The sequence below is a fragment of the Dermacentor albipictus genome, chromosome 4, assembly GCF_038994185.2.
Source record: "Dermacentor albipictus isolate Rhodes 1998 colony chromosome 4, USDA_Dalb.pri_finalv2, whole genome shotgun sequence".
Classification (NCBI taxonomy): Eukaryota; Metazoa; Arthropoda; class Arachnida; order Ixodida; family Ixodidae; genus Dermacentor; species Dermacentor albipictus.
Window position 1 is genome coordinate 109,543,022 of NC_091824.1, and position 23,560 is coordinate 109,566,581.

A 23,560-nucleotide genomic window follows, 5' to 3' on the forward strand; every position below is an offset into this window, starting at 1 on the left:
CTCTAAATCATGCACCAACTGACCGCATACATGTGTGTATGTGACTGCATGCGCTGTTAGGTGTTTATCGTTGTATATATCGTAATAATTACCCAGCACCTGATGTAGCATGTTAGGCTAACAGTCAGACTAACATCACCAGCATATCATTCTAGCTTGTTTCTCGCTCTCTCTCACATGTTTCCGTTTTATTATTGTTCACTGCGAAATGCAAACAGATAGTAAAGTTCATTTACTTGAGCTAGGCCAGTGTACGCGACAGTGCGTTAGTAGGAACATCAGGTTGCTTCAGACGCGATCATTTTTATTGAATTTGCATGGTCACGCGCAAGACATCTATATGAAAACGTATAGTTATTTGAACAGCTGAAGTCATTAGTTTGTTTTATTACAGCTAACAGTGGCGACTGTGTTGTGTCAAGCTAACAACGTGAGAATAAAGAGCGAAAGGAGATTATCATAGTCCACTTCAAACTCAGTGTTATGACGTCCTGTGTTTAGAGACTTCCGTTTCACACATGATCCTCATATAATACCCTATTTTAGCTTCTATTTCGTAGCAACGAATCGCGGTACAGAATTAATTCACCGTAGTGGCATCAGAGCCACATATCAAAAATGCGCCTATGGTCACGTAAACACTAAACGAGGGTCATGCAATGATCGCAGTTATCATAATGCAGCCATCCTAGTATAACGTTTATGACACGATGTGATATGAGTGGCCGGCTTACGGTTTTTTTTTTCTATTGCTCACTGATGTACGCCACCCCATACATGTTTCGTAGTATCACAGAGATTGCGGATTAATCTACAGATTGTGACAAATCGCTAAAGCGCGGCGTTCCCGTATCGCTGCTACCCTTCATTTGTTTAAAGCGAGGTAAAAGGCGTTTCTTTATGTACTCGAAACACGAAGCGATAAGAAAATTGATATCATTGTGGCTAGCAGAGGGTGCGACAATTATACGTCGCGCGCTCGACACGGCAAGATAGTCACTGATCGTACTATACAGCGCAAAGGCGACGGCGCAAGGCAAAAGGATGTTGTCCATCGTCGAAGAATGCACCGCAGCAATTACGACTGTGCTACAACCACGGAAAGAATGGTGTTTAGAGAGATTCACGCCGCACACGCACATGCAAGCACGTACACTAGCCATGGTTGAAGCCAGTGCTCGCCAGGCGGCAACTCTGCTCAAAGTGGCGACCAATCGGGTGTGCTCGAGGAAAAAAATGAAAGAATAGGCTGCACGAAGGTGTACTTAAAATAGCCGTTTATTGCGAAAAAAAAAATGTCATTTATACACTTCAGCGACGACACGTGAAGAGCATTTCTGCATCGCGTTCTAAAAAATCGCGTTCGTGTTCTAAGCACGTCTTACACGAATACCACTGAATATACCTGCTTAAACTCACACGAATACCACTAATATACCAGCTTAACCTCTCTTCTAATGTTATCTCCATTACGTTTAAACTACCATTCTCCCTGGTGTTCTTTTGGAAGGTTATTCACAATAGAGGGAATTATACAGGACATATGACACGTGATAATGAAAATAATTTTGTCGTGATGCCGCACTCGTAATGCAGCGAATGTGCCTATACAATACTTACAGGTGCCTCGTGCTACGTTATTTACCGCTTAATGTGTGGTCTGTCACTCAGGAGGTCGCGAATGCAGCCGCGCGGCATACCACGTAGAAGGCGTCTTGTAGCAGACTATCTGTGGATAATCCTGTGCATGCTTCAGTAGTTCAATAGCCAGCCAGCCGCGTGAATAACACCGTCCCAATTTGATGCTCGCTATATTTTGTTCACTCAGAAGGCATAGCCATTATTGCTGTCCTGCGTCACTTTCAAGACGAGAGTTCCGGCTGCGGAAGAGGTCCAACGCAGCCCAAGCGCTTGGCTTTCGTCCTGTGACCCAGTTTATTTCCTTCCTTGTTCTCTGCAGTCTGTCTCGAAAATAAAAGAGTAAATAGCAAGACACGCAAAGAAGTGAGCAAAGCCGGGCCGCCATGTCGCTGTTTGCTCAATTTCATTTGGCGTTGTAAGCCTTTTGCGAGACCGGCATTGGCAGCGCCAGCCATGGGAACACAGGTGTGCTGACGTAGAGCAGACCTCGGCCCTGGATCATCTGGAACTGCTCGCTCGACGAAACGCACACGTCTGTGCGGGCGGTCATTAGGCCTTCCTTGGGAACCTGCGGCGATGTTGTGTGCAGTACAATACAAGCGAAATATCTGGAAGAACGCGTGCGGGCCGAGTAGTTGGGCTGCGCACCGAATTAGGCTTGTTCTAAATTGCACTCGCAACAGAAAGGATTCGCGTTATAAATCTGGCTATATCTGTAGGTTGCGGCTTCAAGGCAGTGATGAAAGCACAGAAAAGGAAGGAAACGAAAACTATAGACGAACGCGATGTCTTAAGCAAGCTAGAGAAAGACATAGGAATGAAATTTCCAGTGGATTTCGCTGCGACGTCTCAGGTTCATAGGTGGTCAAATGCCCTCATTTTTTTAATTTCTCCTTCACCCTCATGACGGAAGTATCTTCCTCATCCTCACGCTGAAAAATTTGACCGCTATCCTTCACCCTCACCTTCACCTCAGCACAAAAAGCTTTACTCGTCCTCCTTCACCCTCGCGCAGAAAAGGCTACCATTCTCCTCCTACCTCTCCGTTTTGTACTATTTCAGATAAACCATTTGCTCGACCCGCGAGCTTAGTTTAGAACACTAATTGTCGAGTGCGATTCCTACTGTCTAATCGTGCCACACTGATTTTAGGCGCATGAACAATGCCACGTAACAATATTAAGAGGTTTCGTTCTCGTTTTCGTGGCAGTAAATCTCCAGACGGCCATGTTAAATTTGAAGAAATACAAAATGCCACTTGCGATGTGAACATGTTGTCAAAGCTAAATTTTCTCGAGAGCATGGCAGTCGTGGTAGCTCAGAAGCTACGAGTGCAATACTGCTTTTGTCAAGCATGAGATCCCGCCTTCCATTTATGCCACAGTGGTTGTATATCGGCAGTGGGCACACAGTAAAAAACTTTAGTAGTAATTACTACACCTTGCTGGCTAGTTAAGTAAGTCTACATTAATCCGCTGAAAAGCCGAAGCGAATACTTTCCAACAATAAGTAGGTTCGTTAACAGCATGAAGTTGCATTGGATGGCGAACTAGATGAATTATGAATGCATGTGTTGAGTGCTGTCATGTGTCTAATAAATCGCTAGAGGTATTTTTCATGTCGAATGTTTCAGGCTGGTTACGTGGTTTGAAAATAAAGAACTTGTAGGAATTCATGAATATATACTAAGCCACTTCGTGCTAATATGTGCAACTATTCTGCTGTGATAATTCTTGAGGATCAATGGAACAGATCGACGTTGTGGAGGTTGAGCTAAAACACTTAAGCTGAATGTTTACTGTAAATAAAGTCGCTCGACTGTGGTTACCATGCACGGTCTTAAGAATAGAACAAACAAGTTTTAATTGCACTGTAGATGAGCTCTACCTATATTACGGACATGGTTTTTCTTCACATTGGTGTTTATTTTAGTTGACATGCCAACAAGCGCTATCAGGGCCCGAAAATTCTCAAACGCAAATTTTAGACCATTTCATTAGCGCAAGAAAAGTTAAATTCCACGGTGTTCACTTCGGATAAAAGAGTGCGCTGACAGGTGGTGATCAGCGAAAAAAATAATAATCTGGGAGTGACGCCAAAACGTCGCCGTCACTCCTCCGACTCTTGTTGCCGCTTCCAAATGACAATAACTTTCAATAGGTTTAGCTACAGTTAACATGGACAGCCATTTATGACTTTATCCAGTTAGAAGTGGGCTCCCACGTACATCTGCGCTAGAGAGACTTACTGTCACTGCACTTCAGGGCTTTAGTCTTTAAAACCATCCCGCATAAGCTTACAGTGTCATTTTCGCACTTCAACACTATGAATCAACTTTTCCTTATTTAACCTAGCATCGTAACCGCACCCTCTCTCACCTTCACCTCACAACGTCCGGCCTCCATAACCTCGCCCTCACCAATCTTCCCGAAGGTGATCCTCACCACAACTTCACCTTACCACGTGAGGGTGACGGAACATAAGGGTGACGAAGGCCCTCATGAGGGCTCTCCCTTGTGGGTGTGCGAATGTGTGCTCAGGTTATCGCAATATCGGCTCGGAAGGTCGATGAAAAAGAAGTGAAAGCGACCGCAAGGTTATTGTTCACAAGTAACAAAAAAAAACAAACATCGATCTTGTAGGTTATATAGTTTCTTCACGCAAAAGCAAGGTAAAGGAATTTACTAAACGGTAATTTACTCTGGGATGTTATAGCAATGATGTGGTCAGTACCGTGGTTGCCACGGAAACAATTAAAAAAAAGAAGAAGAGGCGGCCTTGAATTCCTTCTATGCTAATATATCATCATTTTGCTTTCAACATACGCCGAGATGTATAAAAAGCTGTAACATGGTTGTTTGCTTTCACTATGGCTGGTTTCACCCCATTTGTGATGACTGAGGTTTGAGGACAATGAAACGTGAACTGACTTCACAGGGCTACTGTGCCAAAGCATACATTTGCTGGATGTGCGCAGAGAAAATCAATCGGCTTGAATGATCACCTTTAGTTGTTGGCAAAACTAAACGACGGAAAATACTGCTTAGTGCAGCTGCCCTCTTGAACCACGTGGCGCATGTTTGTTTTTTATTACTTCGAGAAAATTCTTCGTAATCTGCCAGACTTGTTCTACACGTGACATCACATATGCCTCGATCACGCAGGCAGATTGACACAGGCTCGCTTTGGCGTACACACGAACTCTTTCGAGAACTAAAAAAAAAAAAAAGAGAGCTCCCGTTCAGCGTTGTCCATGGTGTCTCTAGTGCTTTCACGTTACGTGTAAGCGTCTTTGGTGCGAGGACTACTTACGAAATCTCCGTTCCAAAAATTTTTTAGGTCGCCGCGACACCAGGCGAGAAGTATTACGGGCAGCAGGATAGCCGGAACGAGGTAGAGTAGCGCAGGCTGACCAGTGTCCATCAGACTGCTCGCGGTCAGTGCCATGATCAATCCTGCGGCGTAGCCTAGGAGGAGGATTCGTAGCAAAACAAAACGGAACAATCAAACATGGGCTAAAGTAATTTTTTTCTTTCCTCAACACAGTTAATGTTGAAACTGGCATTAAGTATACAGTCTACATGAGTAGTCACTGGCCCGTACTTTAAGTAAGCTCTTTAAACTCAACTGGCTTGAAGAAAGTCTCAGATTATTTAAGCAAGTCCTCCACCTAATTCCACTTGTACAAATCTGCGGCCCATACTTAACTGCCGCTTGTCTTCAAGCTTCTGCGCCTGTGCCTTCCCTTGCGAGGTGGTTTCGAGGAGCATCTGTTCCTAGGCTACCGCCCCTATAGCAGTCGAATTCTTTTCCTTTCATTGGAAAAGAATTCGCCTTTGCCTTTCATTGGCTACACACGGTGCATCATCCTGCGCAGCCGCAGAGCCGTTCAAGCCCCGAGCTGCGCCCGCCGGCTAGGTCATTAACCCCAAGGTAGCGGCACAGGAGCTGTTTATTGCGAACGGAAGAGCGAATGGAAACGTTCTGTGCATTTCCTAGATTGCAATTTCTGTGCGCACTAACAAAAGAAAGAGGATGCCATCGCATTGGTTTAGTGCCTTTGCAAATTGCCTCCGGATGTGACTGCGAGGCTGTGATGAATCCAAAGGTGCGAGCGACATGCTTTGTTGGGAGGCGTGAAATTGCGATGGCGGGAAATGTGGTGAACGGGCTATTGCTTGTGACGGCAAGAATAAGAACAAATTGCTTGACCCTTACTTTTTTTAACAAACATTTACAAATCACTAAAGGGTGTCAATCTCATGAGTAAATCATGTCGACCTAAATTCAAACTGGCCTGTCAACGTGAAGCTGTTCATGGTCACTGTATCACTGATTTGGGTTTAGGCGCCCTAAAACTTAGAACCCTATTATTTTTTCCTTACTCGGAGTGTTGCACCTGGCGTTTCTGGCCAACAAGCTATAACTCAGAAAACGCAGTCGGCTTGCAGGCGTTATAATTCGTGTACATAACTTTTCTAAAACTGAAAACTTGCGTGACTAACCTTCGCAACTGCATGCTCATGATGCATAACTTACAGACTATTGCAAGCAGGAAGTACCAGGGCAGTCCTTTCTTGACGATGATGTCGTACGAGCGACAGTATGCGACGGCGAGTCCTAGAAAAGAAAAAAAAACAAATAAAGAGCCAGAGGTGTTTCACGGTCCCTATTCGGAAGGAAGCTCGTACACTCCTATAAGAGACGGTAAGAAAAGGTCACGGCCAATCATAAACAAAGATTCTTGGGGAATGAGCTATCGTTATGGACGAAAAATTAAGTTCGCGAGTTCTCTCAGAGCTTCATACGGAGGCGTACAACGGCTCAGTTCAAAGCGAGCCAATTGAAGTGAACCAAAATACTTCTGACTAGAGTCCTTTAAAAGGAAAGCCTGGTCGGAGAGTTCCGTACTCCCACATCCCCACCCTCTTAGCCCATCTGAAAAAAAAAAAAGAATTACATTCGCGACTTTCAGTGGCGAGTGCCAGGCTGTTTACAAAGGATATCACGTGAAAACTATTTCGTTGGTTAATCAAGTTTGAAGTCGGAAGGCAACAGCTGCGATATAAAAGCTGCTGTATCGCAGACATGTTACCCTCTAAAATCACGGTATACGTTTATCTGCAGATGTCTGTATTATTTACTCGGGTGTAAGCTGCCGTGAGGAACAAGTTTTTTCTAATTCCGCATTGCAATGTCTCACGCAGTGGTGCGCGGTACATAAAATGAAGATCAACCTTACCAAGACCCCATACATACGACTGACGAACGGAAGCAAACATAGGCTCGTATTCAAATGTGAAATGGATGGACAACATCTAACCCATGTTAGCCACCTTGGCACCGTTGTCTCTTCTGATCTACGCTGGAGTACACACATTACCAATGTCTGTTCTTTAGAGGAAGTTAAATCTTGCTTTCATAAAGACCGAATTAAATGCGTAACTGCGTATCACTTTGAATGCCTCCTGCTCGTATATGCGAGCGTGACATGGGAGCTGCGCCAAAAATACCAGATTGATAAAATAGAAAAGGCTAGAAGAAGAGCGGCCAGGGCGCCATATTGCCGAGATATATAAGCCCAGATTCCGTTATTAATGTGCTAACTGCTCTTCAACTTCCTTGCGCTTTCCAAGCGAAGAAGGGTTGATAGCCTAAAATTTCTGTATCAATTAAAAGCGAGAAGGGTTGATAGCCTAAAATTTCTGTATCAATTACTCCGTGGTTCGTCTAATATAAACACTGAACTGTACTTACAACAGCGCTCCCCTCGCACCGCAAGAAGCTCTCACGAAGTAGAATTTGACATATCACAACGCGAACTAACATGTTCAAATATTCGTTTTTCCCTCGAACTATATATGACTGGACCTCTGTACCTAACGCACTAGCCCAACCAGATTACTTAAGCCAGTTTGAAGGTTCGCTATTGTGTCTCATTTCATTTGGCCAGTAGATGTTATAGTGCAACATAGTGTTAAAATTAATTCTGCCAAAGGTGGTGGCTTGTTTCCTTTCTTTTTTCTCTGTTTTTCTGCTGTGCGCATTGTGTAACTGGCACGTTTTACTTATTTGTTTGCTTTTTGACTTGCCCTGTTTTACTCCGCACACATATATATACGTGACCGCTCTGTAATCCATTATCTCACTCTTTAATTTAAGGTAATATTCTCAACATTCTTCCTCTTTTACATTATATGCAGTTTGCATTGGGCTTTATTAAGCTGTGGGTAAATTCAGTGTCCGGTATGCTTATATTTAATTATTCACTGTATATTGAACTCGCCCTTTAACGACCTGCGGCTCGACAGCATGCGTGCGTGCGTGCGTGCGTGCGTACGTACGTACATACATACATACATACATACATACATACATACATACATACATACATACATACATACATACATACATACATACATACATACATACATACATACATACATACATACATACATACATACATACATACATACATACATACATACATACATACATACATACATACATACATACATACATACATACATAAACGATGACCAGTGGAACGCTCACGGTCATTTGTTCCAAATGCAGTGCCGTTGATGTGATGTAGGTAATGTTTAAGTAAATGGGCTAGCAAGAGAGGCACCTGACGCCGCAGCTTACCTGGTACGGCAATGTCGCCGTATCCCAGGAACATGGCACTTCCGTTGCAGACGGCCGATTCCCCCGGAAAAAAGTGGGGGACCCTCATAAGCACGGGTAAGTCTTGCACTCCCATGGCCACGCTTTCCATCACGCTCACATCTTTCTGCAATAAGAAACCAAAGAAAGGACAAAAAAAAAATCTCGAGGACGCTTGCGCTTCGCTTTTAAGAGTGTAATGCGCTAGCATTCAAACATCCCTTATTGCTTCTCATCCTTCCGGGCATTCGCAGCTTATGTAAGCGTAATGTCTACCGGGAAACGCTGGCGGCAAAATCTATGCACGAAAGCTAGCTTTCTAGTAGAAACTTCTTGCGAAAGTCTTGCGTGGGCCGATTTTCTGTTATGGTTTCGCACTTTTGATTTGTGCTTGGTGTTTGTTTGTGGGCTGCCATTCTCAAAATTCTGAGGAATAACTGTGCAAAGAACGTAAGAGAAGGTACGAGCAACTTTAGTGCCGCATAGGATATGCGTGGTTCGGAATGATATCTCGCGGAAAGACGACCGACGCTAGTCGCGGGACGCCGGCGCCGGATTATTTGCGACACGGGGCCCTTGACGCTATCGCGTTAAAGAAGACGTATCAGTAAGGGTACGTAACAGCCCCTCCTCATGAAAGCGGGGCAGCTCACGTGCGATACCTCGTGACCTTTATAAATGTGCCGGTCAACGTGTTGTTTAGCTGGCGCTTATGTGTACCACTATTGCAATTACTATCCTGCCATGTGCGAGTCCAACGCGTACAATTATCTGGCATGAAGTATGTAACGTGTATTTCACACTTGAAGCTGAATCAGAGCGAAATAAATATTTAAAAAAAAGCTCGCACGAGAAACACGAACAGTACCCGCCATGGTTGCTCAGTGGTTATGGTGTTGGGCTGCTGAACACGAGGTCGCGGGATCGAATCCCGGCCACGGCGGTCGCATATCGGTGGAGGCGAAAACACCTGTCTACTGAGGTTTAGGTGCTCGTTAAAGAACCCCAGGTGGTCGAAATTTCCGGAGTCCTCCACTACGGCGTGTCTCATCATCCGAAAGTAGTTTTAGCACGTAAAACCCCACTATTAAATTTTTTAATTTAATACAAAGAGTAAGAGAGCTCACTAGCTGCTGTTTATCATCAAAATGCCACTATAATATTATAGTGAACATGAGCTATATTAATAATGTGCCCTTCATTAAAATCTGATAAAAAGCAGTCGCTTATGGGTGCTTGCGTTCGCTGCCTTTTCTGCGTGCACATTTTTTCGCGACCACATTTCTTTCATAACAATGTTCAGCCAACTCATTGACCAAGTGGTTCTGCTGCTGCACACTTGACCATTCCTTTAGCGTTTAGCGTTGCTACAGTGCCTTAGGTATCCAGGTGTGCAATAAAGCCAATAATATGCGGATATTAAATACCTTCTTCCGCAAGCGGGATAGATGAAAGTGAACGTGGAGGAGTCCGAATTAGAAATGAAATACATTTTATACTCTGCTCTAACCCTGGCATCATACAAGATGTGGACGTGCTCGGCAAAGTGCGCTGTAGTGACCATAGGATGGTAAGAACTCGAATTAGCCTAGGCTTGAGGAGGGAATGGAAGAAACTGGTACATAAGAAGCCGATCAATGAGTTAGCGGTAAGAGGAAAAATAGAGGAATTCCGGACCAAGCTACAGAACCGGTATTCGGCTTTAACTCAGGAAGAGGACCTTAGCATTGAAACAATGAACGACAATCTTATGGACATCATTAAGGAGTGCGCAACAGAAGTCGGTGGTAACTCCGTTAGACAGGATACAAGTAAGCTATCGCAGGAGACGAAAGATCTGATCAAGAAACGCCAATGTATGAAAGCCTCTAACCCTACAGCTAGAATAGAACTGGCAGAACTTTCGAAGTTAATCAACAAGCGTAAGACACCTGACATAAGGAAGTATAATATCGATAGAATTGAACATGCTCTCAGGAACGGCGGAAGCCTAAAAGCAGTTAAGAAGAAATTAGAAATTGGCAAGAATCAGATGTATGCGTTAAGAGACAAAGCCGGCAATATCATTACTAATATGGATGAGATAGTTCAAGTGGCTGAGGAGTTCTATAGAGATTTATACAGTACCAGTGGCCCCCGCGATGATAATGCAAGAGAGAATAGTCTAGAGGAACTTGAAATCCCACAAATAATGCCCGAAGAAGTAAAGAAAGCCTTAGGAAATATGCAAAGGGAGAAGGCAGCTAGGGAGGATCAGGTAACAGCATATTTGTTGAAGCACGTTGGGCAGATTGTTCTAGAAAAACCGGCCATGCTGTATACGCGATGCCTCATGACCTCGAGCGTAACGGAATCTTCGAAGAACGCTAACATAATCCTAATCCATAAGAAAGGGGAGGCCAAAGACTTGAGAAATTATAGACCGATCAGCCTTACTGTCCGTTGCCTACAAAGTATTCACTAAGGTAATTGCAAATAGAGTCAGGAACACCTTAGACTTCCGTCAACCAAAGGACCAGGCAGGATTCCGTAAAGGCTACTCAACAATAGACGATATCCACACTCTCAATCAGATGATAGAGAAATGTGCGGATTATAACCAACCCTTATATACAGCTTTCATTGATTACAAGAAAGCGTTTGATTCAGTCGAAACGTCAGCAGTCATGGAGGCATTGCGGAATCAGGGTGTACACGAGCCGCATGTAAAAATACTGAAAGATACTTATAGCGGCTCCACAGCCACCGCAGTCCTCTATAAAGAAATGAACAAAATCCCAATAAAGAAAGGCGTCAGGCTGGGAGATACCATCTTTCCAATGCTATTCACAGCGTGTTTACAGGAGGTATTCAGAGACCTGGATTGCGAAGGATTGGGGATAAGAGTTAATGGGGAATACCTTAGTAACTTGCGATTCGCTGATGATATTGCCTTGCTTAGTGACTCAGGAGACCAGCAGCAATGCATGCTCACTGACCTGGAGAGGCAAATAAGAAGGGTGGGCCTAAAAATTAATCTCCAGAAAACTAAAGTAATGTTTAACAGTCTCGGAAGAGAACAGCAGTTCACGATAGGTAGCGAGGCTCTGGAAGTGGTAAGGGAATACATCTACTTAGGACAGGTATTGACTGCGGATCCGGATCATGAGAGTGAAATAATCAGAAGAATAAGAATGGGCTGGGGAGCGTTTGGCAGGCATTCTCAGATGATGAACAGCAGGTTGTCATTGTCTCTCAAGAGGAAAAGGGTATAACAGCTGTGTCTTACCAGTACTCACGTAGGGGGCAGAAACCTGGGGGCTTACGAAAAGGGTTCTACTTAAATTGAGGACGAAGCAACGAGTATGAAGAATGATAGGTGTAACGTTAAGAGATAAGAAAAAAGCAGATTGGGTGAGGGAACAAACGCGAGTTAATGACATCTTAGTCGAAATCAAGAAAAAGAAATGGGCATGGGCAGAACATGTAATGAGGAGGGAAGATAACCGATGGTCATGAAGGGTTACGGACTGGATTCCTAGGGAAGGGAAGCGTAGCAGGGAGCGGCAGAAAGTTAGATGGGCAGATGAGATTAAGAAGTTTGCAGGGACAACATGGCCACAATTAGTACATGACCGGGGTAGTTGCAGAAGTATGGGAGAGGCCTCTGTCCTGCAGTGGGCGTAACCAGGCTGATGATGATGATGAAGCCAATTTAGCGCTTCGAGGTCTTAATGTAGCATATACTCTCGATCTAACTTGACACTGAGCTGCGGTAAAGGGCCGAACTAAATTGAAATTACGTATTTACATTGTGTAGCTGTGATATTCATAAGGGATTTAGTTATCAAGAAGAAGGAGAAGAAATAAGATTCCTGGAACCTTTGATCAACATCGCATTGAGTCAGAGTGCTCGTCTACTTAAGGCATAAAATGGGAGCCAGTCATCGCAGCAGCTATAAAACGGCTGCCAGTATTTTCATTTTACATCCATTCAATGTGTTAAGGCTGCTGGCTTCACTATGAACTGGAGGGTTTATATATATATATATATATATATATATATATATATATATATATATATGAAAAAATTTTGCATCTTCTGACGCAGATATATATATATTGCGTCAGAAGATGAAAAATTTTTTCACTTCCTTTGTACAATAAATGACCACAGACTATCAGCTCACGTCACAGCGCCCTGAGCACTTACCGTGAGTAAAGATGTGATGAACACCATAAATATGTCGTCCAAGAATAGGAGGATGGATATCAGTGCAATAATCTGTAAACACGAAAGGGAAACCAAAAAGTAACTTGCTTGGGGCGCTTGAGGCAGATCAACTAGGTGAATATTTTTTGGTTGCAGGATGAATACACATTGCCTACGGCAGATAGCGAAGTTTTGCTATACATAAGCTCAATTACTTGGAGAAGCGGACATTAGCCGCTCAATAGATTGCGTTATACTGTTTGATAAATAAGTAATTGTAACAAATGAAGCTATATAAGTATTGTCTTTAGGAGTTACTTCTCAAACGCAGGATTGAAGCTCAGCAGTAAGGAAGTGATATCCACCTAGCCGAAATCCTACTCTTAGGACTACCAGTTGCGAAAAATACGTAATATAAATCTGTGGCCGAAGGCGTTGATGTTGCAGTTAATGTTTTTAGCGCTTTTTTTTTTATTGCGAGAGAAATAATAGGGACGCTCGTAGCGCATTGGTCCCGCTGTCACGGGGTCGAAGCGCATGCGCGCAGTTATTTCCTTCTTTGGACCCCCCTCTCTCTCTCTCTTTCTCTCTCTCATTTGGCTGCACAAAGCGACGAAGCCAAGTGGACGCGCAATGACGCTCCGCTGCAGTCGGCTCTGCTGGAGTCGGGGAAGCACTCTGGCATCCGCTGCAGGCGCGACCGTTATGCGCGAGCACATTGGCGTCCCTGCTGGGCAGCTGTGCGCACGCCACGCACACCGTGTTGCACACACTGTTCCGAGTTCAACTGTAAGTAAACATCAACATAACGACAGCATAGGCGTTACTGAATACCTGTCTCAACAGACATCTGCGACGGTCTTTCCTTCGGCCTCATTTCATGCACCGTCGAGGTGCGACGCCTGCACCTGGTGCTGGCGGCGCTTCACGTCACGCCGGCGTTGCAAGACACCTTCAACGCAACGCGAAACCTTGCTATCACTTTTAACGCTTCGCCGTTCTATCGCCCACTGATACTCTGAGATTACCGAGGGCGACGCTGAAAGGTCCCTCGTTGCGTTGTTCATAAATAGGGGAAAGGTATGTGTACAGTAGCGTCCACAGGTAGTATATAGTATATACTACTCTGACATTTACCAGTAAAGGTTAGTTTGGTAACCCTTGGTTATACTCTCAGTTGTAGTTAGTGCACGTGTGCTGTCTCACTTCTTCGCCTTGTCGGTCATTCGACGAGCCGTTCTCTAAGGTAACCGACGCCTGTTCACTCGGTTTGCTGCTGATCTAAACTTTATACCGTTCAGCACTAGCTCGCCTCAGGATTTCTTGTCCTCGAGCGAGAACAGAACGACATTCCCGAGACACAAGGCATAGGTAAACGAATGGATTGAGTAATTTCAGAGAGTGGCGTTTCCGTCAAGCTTGCCTTGAAATTTGGAAAGTGCACGCATCGCAGGATGTTGATGGCGAAGCTCGATCCCAGGAAGTCCTGCAGGATCCAAGCGTGCTCGGCCTTCCGGAATATGATCCAGACGATGGGAATAGCCACGGCGAACCATATCGCGATGTGGTGCCGCAATTCCATGCTCCGCACGAAGCACGGAAACACCAAGTTGGTCATCCTGCACAGGGCCGGTTGTCCGCGATTGTTTTGTTGCATTTTGTGAAGGGGCAAAGGCACGTTAACGCGATAGCGTTAAGGGCCCCATGTCGCAGAAAATCCGGCGTTGGTGTCGGCGTCAGCGGCCAAGAAAATCCTACCGATTCATGCAGGCCCTCCGCGTGGCGCACAGGCCCTACTGCACTAATTTATTTCTCAAAGTAAAATGCGTCAGAAAATTCGTAAAACCTGACTTCACACAACCTACCGACATGATAGCGTCGGATTGTAATTTGAAAATACGAGAAAACTCAAACAAAAACCCATTTTCCAGCCGCCGTTTAAGTCCGTCTTAGCAGGAGCGGCGCGGCCCGCTCTGGTCCTTCCAACACCATACAAAAAAAAAAGAGAAAAAAAACCTAGAAAGCTATTCTGCGGGCGTATACCGTAGCTTGCCAGGGTTTCCAGGGAAACGCTACGGTTACTTAAGCTGCAGTTGCCGGAAAGCGTGAGAAGCAGTCACGGTTCTTTGAATGCTGTCTCATTACACTCTTAAAGGCGAAGCTAAGCGTGCTCCCAAATTTTCTTTCGCCGACAGAATGTAGCTCCCAAGTTTGACGCGTTTATTTTTTTTATAGTAACATTCACCCCATCTTGTTCAGGAAGTTCTTCTGGGTGTTACTGACATGCACAAAAATTATTTGACAATACAGCTGAATACGATGCAGGCATGGCCGAGAAATAAGGAAGAAGAAAACGACCAGAAAGATACAAGATGCCTGTAAGAAATAAAGTAAAACATATATTCATTTACGCTGAGTTTGTTGTTCGAAATGTGACTGAACATTGCTTACATCTAAGACATTGATTAGCTAGAGCTACATTAACCCCTGGGCGAGTCCCTAGAAGCAAATAATTACTTTTTGTCTAAGCACGTGAAGTCCACCTATGATTGTAAAAGTAATTTATTCAAGTCGACGCATAAGAATACTGCGTATGTAAGAGACTACGGTGTGTCACAAAAGTTCTTAAGGAGTCAAATGCCTTTAGGGGGACATATCATCTGCGTTTCTAACCGACGATGTTAGATACGCATCGCATGTGACATGGAAAAAGTAGAGCTTACCTCGCGCTGGCGCAAGGTATAAGAAAAGCGATGCAGTCGAAAATGATGATCAGTGACATCATTGCGCCGATCGCAATGCAGCCAACCAGTACAGGCCCTGCAGAAAAAAAAATATGAGGAGAAATATACGTGAATGACACAAGGCAGACTAGATGTTCTTCGACTTTCGTGTGATTAGGAATTCTGTGCAGTTACACTAAGTGTGAACGATTTCCCAACGTTCCTGCGAGCGGCACCTACATTGACGAAGTTAGTTACGCTGTATTAAAAGAAGTATGGTGTTTTACTTGCCAAAACTACAATATGATTATGAAACACAGCACTCCGGATCAGTTTTGATCACCTGGGGTTTTCTAACGTGCACCTAATTCATGGTACGTGGGTGCTTTTGCATTTCGTCCCCATCGAAATGCAGTCGCCATCGCGTGGATATGATCCCTGTGTGCTCAGACTCAGCAGAGCAACGCCAAAACGTGACAACGGCGGGCTTACGCCGTATTCATGTGTTGCGTCGTTTTGTTTCTCTGATGTAATTCCATTGCGGAGTGAGCTACTCAATGCTATCGACGGGCAATGTGCGGCTGTGAACATTCTTTTCTTTTAATTGAATTTCAATTTTGTATAGATTAGCATGTCACATTGCGTTTATTTTTTTTATTGCATGTATGAACTGTGCATCAATGGTGATTGTGCTACTCTTTTTCTGAGGAATATAGTAGTAGCGGTGTAAATAAATAAATAAATAAATAAATTTCCATATATTTGACAGGCTCTGATTGTTTACCTACTCTTTCATGTGTCTTTATTTCATTCTTGCGTCGCTATCAATGGGAACCAAATTCTTACATACATGTAGCTACTGTTTACTGTTTCAGTGACCATTTGCAGGAAAATCAGAAGATTGTAGAGTTTAGCGACATATCGATAACCAAGCAGAGAAAATAGAAATAATCAGACATTCAAGCGTAGAGTGATCAGTATTACCTGGAACATTCATGGATAAGAAATTCAACTCGTTATTTCCTAGGAGACCGGTATGACTGCATTAATAAAAAAAACATTTCTACAGCAATTAGAACTGTCGAGCAATCGTGACTGCAAGCGGGATGAGAAGCGAAACCACTGGTAAATGTCAGGTTGCTTACGAAGTAACTGCGCTTATGAATCAGTCGGCCGATTATAGTTTGTGCATAGCACTCTCAACGTAAGAGAAGAGAGAGCAGAATGTTAAAGACGGAGCTGGCACTCACACATCTTGCTGAAAAAGTAGTACAGCAGGAGCAGGTTGACGGCTATCGCCAGCACGAACAGCGTGATGAGGTTGCAGTCGACAGAGCACTCGCCAAAGTAGATATCCTCGTTCAGCAGCTCCTGGTCAGAGCTGGTGAAATCGTCAGTTGGTTTCCGTGGATGGCCGTGCCGTGGACGGCTGCGCACATCGCACGGCTGCTGCTGCTGCTGCTGCTCGTGATGATAGGGATGCTTGCGCTTGTGCTCGGAGACCGCCACTGAGGACGTGCTCGCCAACGCCAACGACGTGTATGACGATCCCGCAGCCAGCGCCGTAGGCACGAAGTCCAGGTCGGCGTCATCGTCACGCAGTGGCTCGCTCTTTGGCTTGACGCGCCGGTGCAGCGTGAGGAAGCTGCGCAAGCAGTGTCCATCGTGCGCCAGTTTGCGTGCGAAACAAGCAAATGAGACACGCTCATCAACTTCTTGGAGGCACCTCGTCCAGTACCACAGGCGCCAAGTTTATGCTTCAACTTCTCTAGCACCAAAGGAAAGTGCCGCTGATAAAGAGGTTGCGTGTGTTCGAAAGTATTCCAGGGTACACGTGTTAGAAGTGAGCGTTTGAAGTGAGGTGTAGAAAAGCGAGCGTTAGAAGTGGGGTGTTTCGGAAGTAAGCGTGAAATTAGGGTCGGGTGTTTTACGTGCAAGAAACACGATCTGGTTCTCAGGCGCTTCGTGCAGAATTTTTGACCATCTGCGATTCTTTAACGTTCACCTAAATCGTAAGTACTCGAGTGTTCTTGCATTTCGCCTCATTCAAAGCGGGGCTATTATAGTCGAGGTCGTAACCCGTAACCCGTAACCTCGAGCTCAGTCGCGTAACGCCATAGCCACTATGGCACCGCGACGAGTAAGATTGCAAGATCAGTGCCTGGAGGAATCGCTGAAGGTGCCAGTGCCATGCACATGCGCTTCGTTTGGTGTTTGATGAAACCGGTTTTCTGAAACGGCTAGGCAATGTTAAGTATTCCCTCTCACAACACACGTATGGACCATCCGTTCTCAAGTGTGCCAAGTGTTTTGCAAGCTATCTCCGATTGTTATCATGACCTTCACGTCACGTCATTCTTGTCGTGACCATCCACATCTCCGAGTACTGACATCAACACCGCCAGCTTAACACACCTTTCCAAGATGCTTATCTTTACACAACTCTACAGCAAGTTCATCACGCTTTGGCCATCGCGCTCCTGAACATGCCAGTAGTTTACAGGGGAATATAAAATTTTTCGATGATTGCCATGCACTTGGAATTCTTTAGAAAAATGAAAGCTACATTTAAGACTACTATGCAAAGCGGGAACGTATGTACTTTAGCTCAATGCTATCGCGGATTGACCTATCACACAAAAGAAAAAAAAATGAACGTGAGAGCGTTTGGCTGTCGTCTAAGAGATATCCAATGCGGTAGAAAAAGCGGCTAGAGCATTGCAGATCCCCATTCCACATCGTTTTTTTTTTGCGTTCGGCTTCCCTCAGTACACTTTTTGCTTGCAGGTTTGAAATGTAACCTGCTTCACGTTACCGATATATTGATCGCATGCGACTCGCATACCTACGTAGCCGCGTTAAAATAGGCACTACAAGACGGCTCGCTCTTCTGGTCTGTACGAAAGTAACATCAAGTTTTAAAAAGCGTACATTCGCGGGGCGAAGTGATATGCGCGCCGTGCATACATAATACGACAGAAATATTGAAACTTTCAGCTTTAAATATTGAGAAGCAGATGCACTTGCGTTATTTTTTTTTTTGCTGCATGATAAAAAATATGTTTGATTTGCCGCATTTAATTATTGGTTAATAAGGTCGCGTTTACGCATTCGTATATATTGGCGCACCTCGCGAGAAAAACAACAGCAAAAGAAAAAAGACAAGTATAGTGATTGTAGATGGAGACATTATGGGCTCAAGGCATGTAAATTTCAACCAATGAAATCTGCCAAAAATTTGTGCGTATTACCCGCCCAGCGGGTGCTGGCTACGGAGCTTTCCTGATGAGGACGAGGACAGAAATTCTATACTCGGCTTGGAGTCCGCATTCTGACGTGGCAGAATGTGAAAGAAAGGAGAAAAAGAAGGGCTAGCGTGCCGAAATCGGGTGGGCGTTAGAAGTTCTCTTGAAGTTAATGTGGAGCCCTACGCATCGACGTGTAGTGCTGTAGCTGTGTTGTTTCAAGACTTTAAACCTCGTCGGCTAGTTTAACTCATGCATGCTACGCTTATTTTTTGTGTCGTGGCGCAATTATACTTGACTCATTGCATTATTTAGTACGTTCACAGTTTGCACCTCCAAATAATAAGGGCTAATATAGTAAGTGCGACTGGAGAGAGAAACCGTATACGCAGGAATAAAAGCCACAGAGCTGCACGCGAAAGACGCAGTACATCCAGAAACCTTGGTGGATTTGCAGTCTTTTAACGAACACCTACATTGCGTTGCGCGCACCTATGTGCCATACGTGCGGTGGCAATAGAGCCAGAGTCTTTGTGCTTAGTACCAGAATCCAATAAACTGCTGAGTCATTGATGTAGCTCCCAGTGAAAGCATTCAACCAGCTTTATATATGCGACTTCCTACTGCGTTTTCAGGAGCTGCGAGAGCCACTCATGCCGACTTCGCATTCCTGTTATATATTCAAGCTATGCGCCGGAAACGACTATCGTAAGTGTGATACACCTATAGACAAAGAATCAATAAATGCTTGGCTTATAGGCTTTCTTAACTTTGCTTTGTTAGAAACTACGCCTATGTGTTGTCCTTCTTGTCCCGCCGTTTAGCGATGGTACAAAAGCTTCAAAGTAAAGCAGTTTGGATAGCCTGCTACTGGGTAAAAAGAACACAAATGGCTTTTCCGGTTTTTGTGTGTTTTTACCAAGTTCTTTTTACTTACGGCGGGCTCTATTAGGTACGTTGCTACTGATACTCGCTAATCTCACGCAAGCGATCTTGCAGGGATGGTCAACACCTCCTAAAAAGAGTAAGATATAAAAATGCACAATGCTAAAGGGCCCGCAGCCGACTTGCTGCACCAGATACTTCGCTTGTGAAATCGCACGCAACGCTTCTCTATCTTAGACGCCCAACAGCGGTCAAACAGGCTACTGTGTGGGGAATCCTTCCCTCGACCTCTGTTGATCCCTTCATGTATCCACTCCTGTCTTGTTTGGATTTCGTTCTAAACGGGCCTTTCGGCTAACGTGCAGCTTATACAGATGCCTTTGAAGACAACGAATGACTTTCGTATATGGCGTGACGGTTCGTGTTTGTAAATTATACCTCTGAAGAACGATAGGAAAACCAAAGCCCGGTTACTCTTACAGCATCTTCTTGGTGTTTCCGGCCCAAAGAGCCCCGACGGCCACCGTGGAACAGGCCAAGATGCCCAGGACGATCCAGCTGGCTGTGATGTCCACGTGCACCAGGTACAACTTGGCCGCAGGAGCCATGCGTGCGCTCTCATTGGCTGCCTCCGACGACCACTCCAACGCACTCTTGGACTGCATCAGGAGCACGGAGCAAGAAACATTTAGGAGTGGAAACTCCGCTGTTTGCGGCGACCAGAAAAGGTCACAAGCCCGCGGAGCCGTTATCGTGATGGCGGTGCCTGACGGCCTGGAAAGAAATTACCGCCGTTGAGTGCGCACCGAAGCCGCCTGCCCGGGAGCTGCATTTTTTTTTTCCACTGCGGCTTCTACGACGCGCCGCATGGCGCCGCCACTGTATACGGCCCCGTCGGCGCATACAACAATTGTGACTTTATCTGGTCGCCGGCGCTCGCTCGCGCTGACGGGAGTTTCACCTCCTAAATGTCTTACTCCGTGATCAGTAGTGAGTATAACGTTGATTAGGGTTTACGGACTAAAGTTATCACAGCCGTGGCTAGGGAGCTCAGGTTGTCTTGGCTATAAGAAGTTGTTGGTTGTAATCCCAGCGAGATTGAATATGTTAATTAAGGCACGTAGCTCCTTGCAGAGATTAATTGCAGAGCCTAATTAGCATGTGGTCACCCATTGGTAAAGCAGGTACAAGCGTCACTTATGTCAAAAGCCTGCCTCCGAGCTAAGGGGTGTGGACCTGGAAATATCTGCCAACTCTGCTGTGTCCATGAGCGAGCGTCCATCAGCATGGACAAATACGGAAGGCATTGAGGCGGTTGACATGCATGTGTAGGTTGCTAACCGTTGAGAAGCTACACCGGGCCTGGACTCCAGAAGCCAAATTCACAAATATTTTAAAGCTTACGTTGCTTACTTCACACGGTTTCGCGCGACGTGTCTCTGTCCACGCACGATGGACGGAACCGACAAATTGGTGCCACTGAGCGCCACCCTTTTCTAAGACAATAAATAGCGGCCTAAAACCTGTACTTAAATGTCAGCTCAGAGGTGTCTCCAAAGCAAACATACCTTTTTATGGAATTCAGCGCCTTCTCTGATTTTCTTAATGTTATATTTGGGCTGCACCATTCTTGGGGGACGTGCCACTAGGTATATGACACTTGGCCAGTACTGCGGGATCGTTATGTGCCACTGAGACACGAGGTGTAATAATGGTTGAATATATTTAGATATTAACCTATGAGCGTACGCCTTTCATAAGCGTTGTTTCCTCGAGAAGAATCATATGTCGCTTTCGTTCTTGTGACACTCTGTGCATTCGCCTGATTTTGGTGGTCGCATTTCGGCATAGCTTGAATTGAATGAGATTAAAGTTGTGACTTATGCGGTGCATAAACAGAAACACTGTATGAGATTAACGTTGCGTAGGATGCGAATAGATACAGTTGTAGGGATCGCACTGAGTTGAACATAACTGAATGAACCACTCTACTGAACCTTCCTTTCACATATGTTCCAAAAAGTGCGTTTGACCAGAACAGTTTCTTTTTTGTTCGCGTGAGATGGTTGTCATCAACTGTGTGGGATGGTTGCCTTCCCTAAGAATGTATAAATATGACGACTGATGGAACCATTTATGAATAGCTCTAGAGCAAGAATTCTGTCAATACGGGCCTAGATAAATTTCGATTGGTTGCCTTTCTTTATAGCGCACGTAAAGGTCAGTGAACGACCATTCTTTCTTGAGTTCCTGGTAGACAATCAAGCATGATAAATAGCGGCTAATTAATATCGATCTTCATGCTTCAGGGAACATGAATGCGAGTTTCGAAGGAAAGGGGTTGCTCTGGCAGAAATGCAGGCCTTCCTTTGTGAATGTGTCTGGAACCAATAATTTTTCAGCCGGTGTCACATTTTCCAGAAAACAATATTTTCAGCTTGTGCTTGGAGCTATATACCATTTTCTCATATACCTCAATACCTGAGAAGCACAGTTTAATGTTTGGTATCTGGTTAGCTTGTTCCTGGTACATACCTTTAACTTTTCAGCTGTTTTCACGAGCATTTCACCAAGGATGATGTCCTGGGGTGGTACCGTGCCATTTGATCCGGGAGCAAAATAAACCCTGTGAGACTGCGTTAGAAAGGGTAAAAAATTGAACTGTAGATAGCTTTATTTAGTGAGTCGTGAACGCATACGAATGTATGTTCACCTAATGTACAGCAGCAGTCAATAAAATTTATGGCGATTTAAGAGAAATTGACACATCAAACCAGATGACACAAGTTATATTAACTGTACTAACTTTCCCTGGCCACAACAGGGAAGGATAATTACAAACCTTTTTTTCGAAAAGCTTACTTCGGAATCAGAACTAAGCAGCCTGTTTCAAAGGAAACCTTGCAAATGCTTTCTGGAAGCAAACTGAATTTAGAAATTTAAATAATAATAGTAGTTACAACCCGTGCATGAAGATAATAGAAGCTATAGAGATAATGTTTTTGTAAACGTATTATAAATGAAAGTTGCAGCAAGGTATTTTACGTTAAAGGACTCCTCACCAGGCCCCACTTAAAGTTTTGGTCATACATTGGAAGCTGTAAAACGTCGTTAAGAAGTGTTTCGCCTAAATAATTTTTTTCATGTCTGTTTATTATTATTAGAGGCGATATAAAAAATGAACTGTCCTATGCCATGCCGCCAGGAGGAGAATGCCATTGCCAATGGAAACAGTCTATCTTTCTGTTCCTAGTAGCCTCCCTTAGCGGTGTTTCTTTCCTGCCTTCACCCATACCAGAGCCGAGGAATGTACAGCGGCGTTGAACCCCGTCTCCATCCTTTTCTTTCTTTTTTTTTTGCCTTCTCTTCATATTTTGTGTTGTTGCGCCTTTTGCATTGCAAGGTCAGGCATGGTTAGTGACGAAACACGCCCTGTGAAGAGGCATTTGTGCATGACTGTGGCTGGGGGAGAAAGATTCTTCGGGAGCGAGGGCGCGAAGCGTTTCGATTTGTTTTCTGGCGGCGCGCTACGCCGTAATACTTTACAGACAAACACGTCATTTATATGCTACGCTTGTTTGTTGAAAATGGTCAAACCGGGTCCAGGGGTCCTTTAAACGCTTGGTTTACAAAAATATGAGTTGAGCAGAATGCACAAAAAAATAATAATAGTAATAATAATAAGCCCATTTTATGTCCACTGCAGGACGAATGCATCTTCCTGCGATCTCCAATTACCCCTGTCACGCGCCAACCGCTTCCAACTAGCCTCTGCGAATTTCATAATTTCATCACCCCACCTTCTGCCGTCCTCAACTGCGCTTCCCATCTTTTGGTACCCATTCTGTAACCCTGATGTTCCAATGGTTATCTAACCTGCGCATTTCATGACCTGCGAAGCTCCATTTCTTCCTCTTAATGTAAATTAGAATATCGGCTATCACTGTTTGATATCTGATCCACACCACTCTCTTCCTGTCTCACAACGTTATGCCTAACATTCTTCGTTTCATCACTCTTTGCACGGTCCTTAACTTGTATTCGAGCTTCTTTGTGTCTCCAAGTTTATGCCCCATATGTCAGCACCGGTAGAATGCATTGACTGTGCACCTTCCTTTTTAATGATAATGGTTAGCTTCCAGTCAGCATCTGCCGATGTCTGCTGAATGCGCTCCAACCCATTTTTATTTTTCAGTAAATTTCCTTCA

At 44.6% G+C, this 23,560-nt stretch overlaps 1 protein-coding gene across 1 annotated transcript in view; it reads right to left on the bottom strand.

Annotated features, from left to right (window-relative positions):
* Positions 1–1,794: 1,794 nt before the first annotated feature.
* The window catches only part of LOC135914047 (uncharacterized), a 32,280-nt gene continuing 10,514 nt past the window's right edge, over positions 1,795–23,560 (bottom strand). The window contains exons 4-13 of the mRNA XM_065446782.1: positions 21,888–21,986; positions 19,833–20,011; positions 16,473–16,867; positions 15,223–15,319; positions 13,923–14,118; positions 12,500–12,571; positions 8,290–8,434; positions 6,181–6,261; positions 4,954–5,108; positions 1,795–2,209 (exon numbers count right to left, since the gene is read on the bottom strand). Coding sequence (XP_065302854.1) covers positions 2,045–2,209; positions 4,954–5,108; positions 6,181–6,261; positions 8,290–8,434; positions 12,500–12,571; positions 13,923–14,118; positions 15,223–15,319; positions 16,473–16,867; positions 19,833–20,011; positions 21,888–21,986 — 1,584 coding nt within the window. The 3' untranslated portion in view covers positions 1,795–2,044. The remainder of the gene's footprint in view (positions 2,210–4,953; positions 5,109–6,180; positions 6,262–8,289; positions 8,435–12,499; positions 12,572–13,922; positions 14,119–15,222; positions 15,320–16,472; positions 16,868–19,832; positions 20,012–21,887; positions 21,987–23,560) is intronic.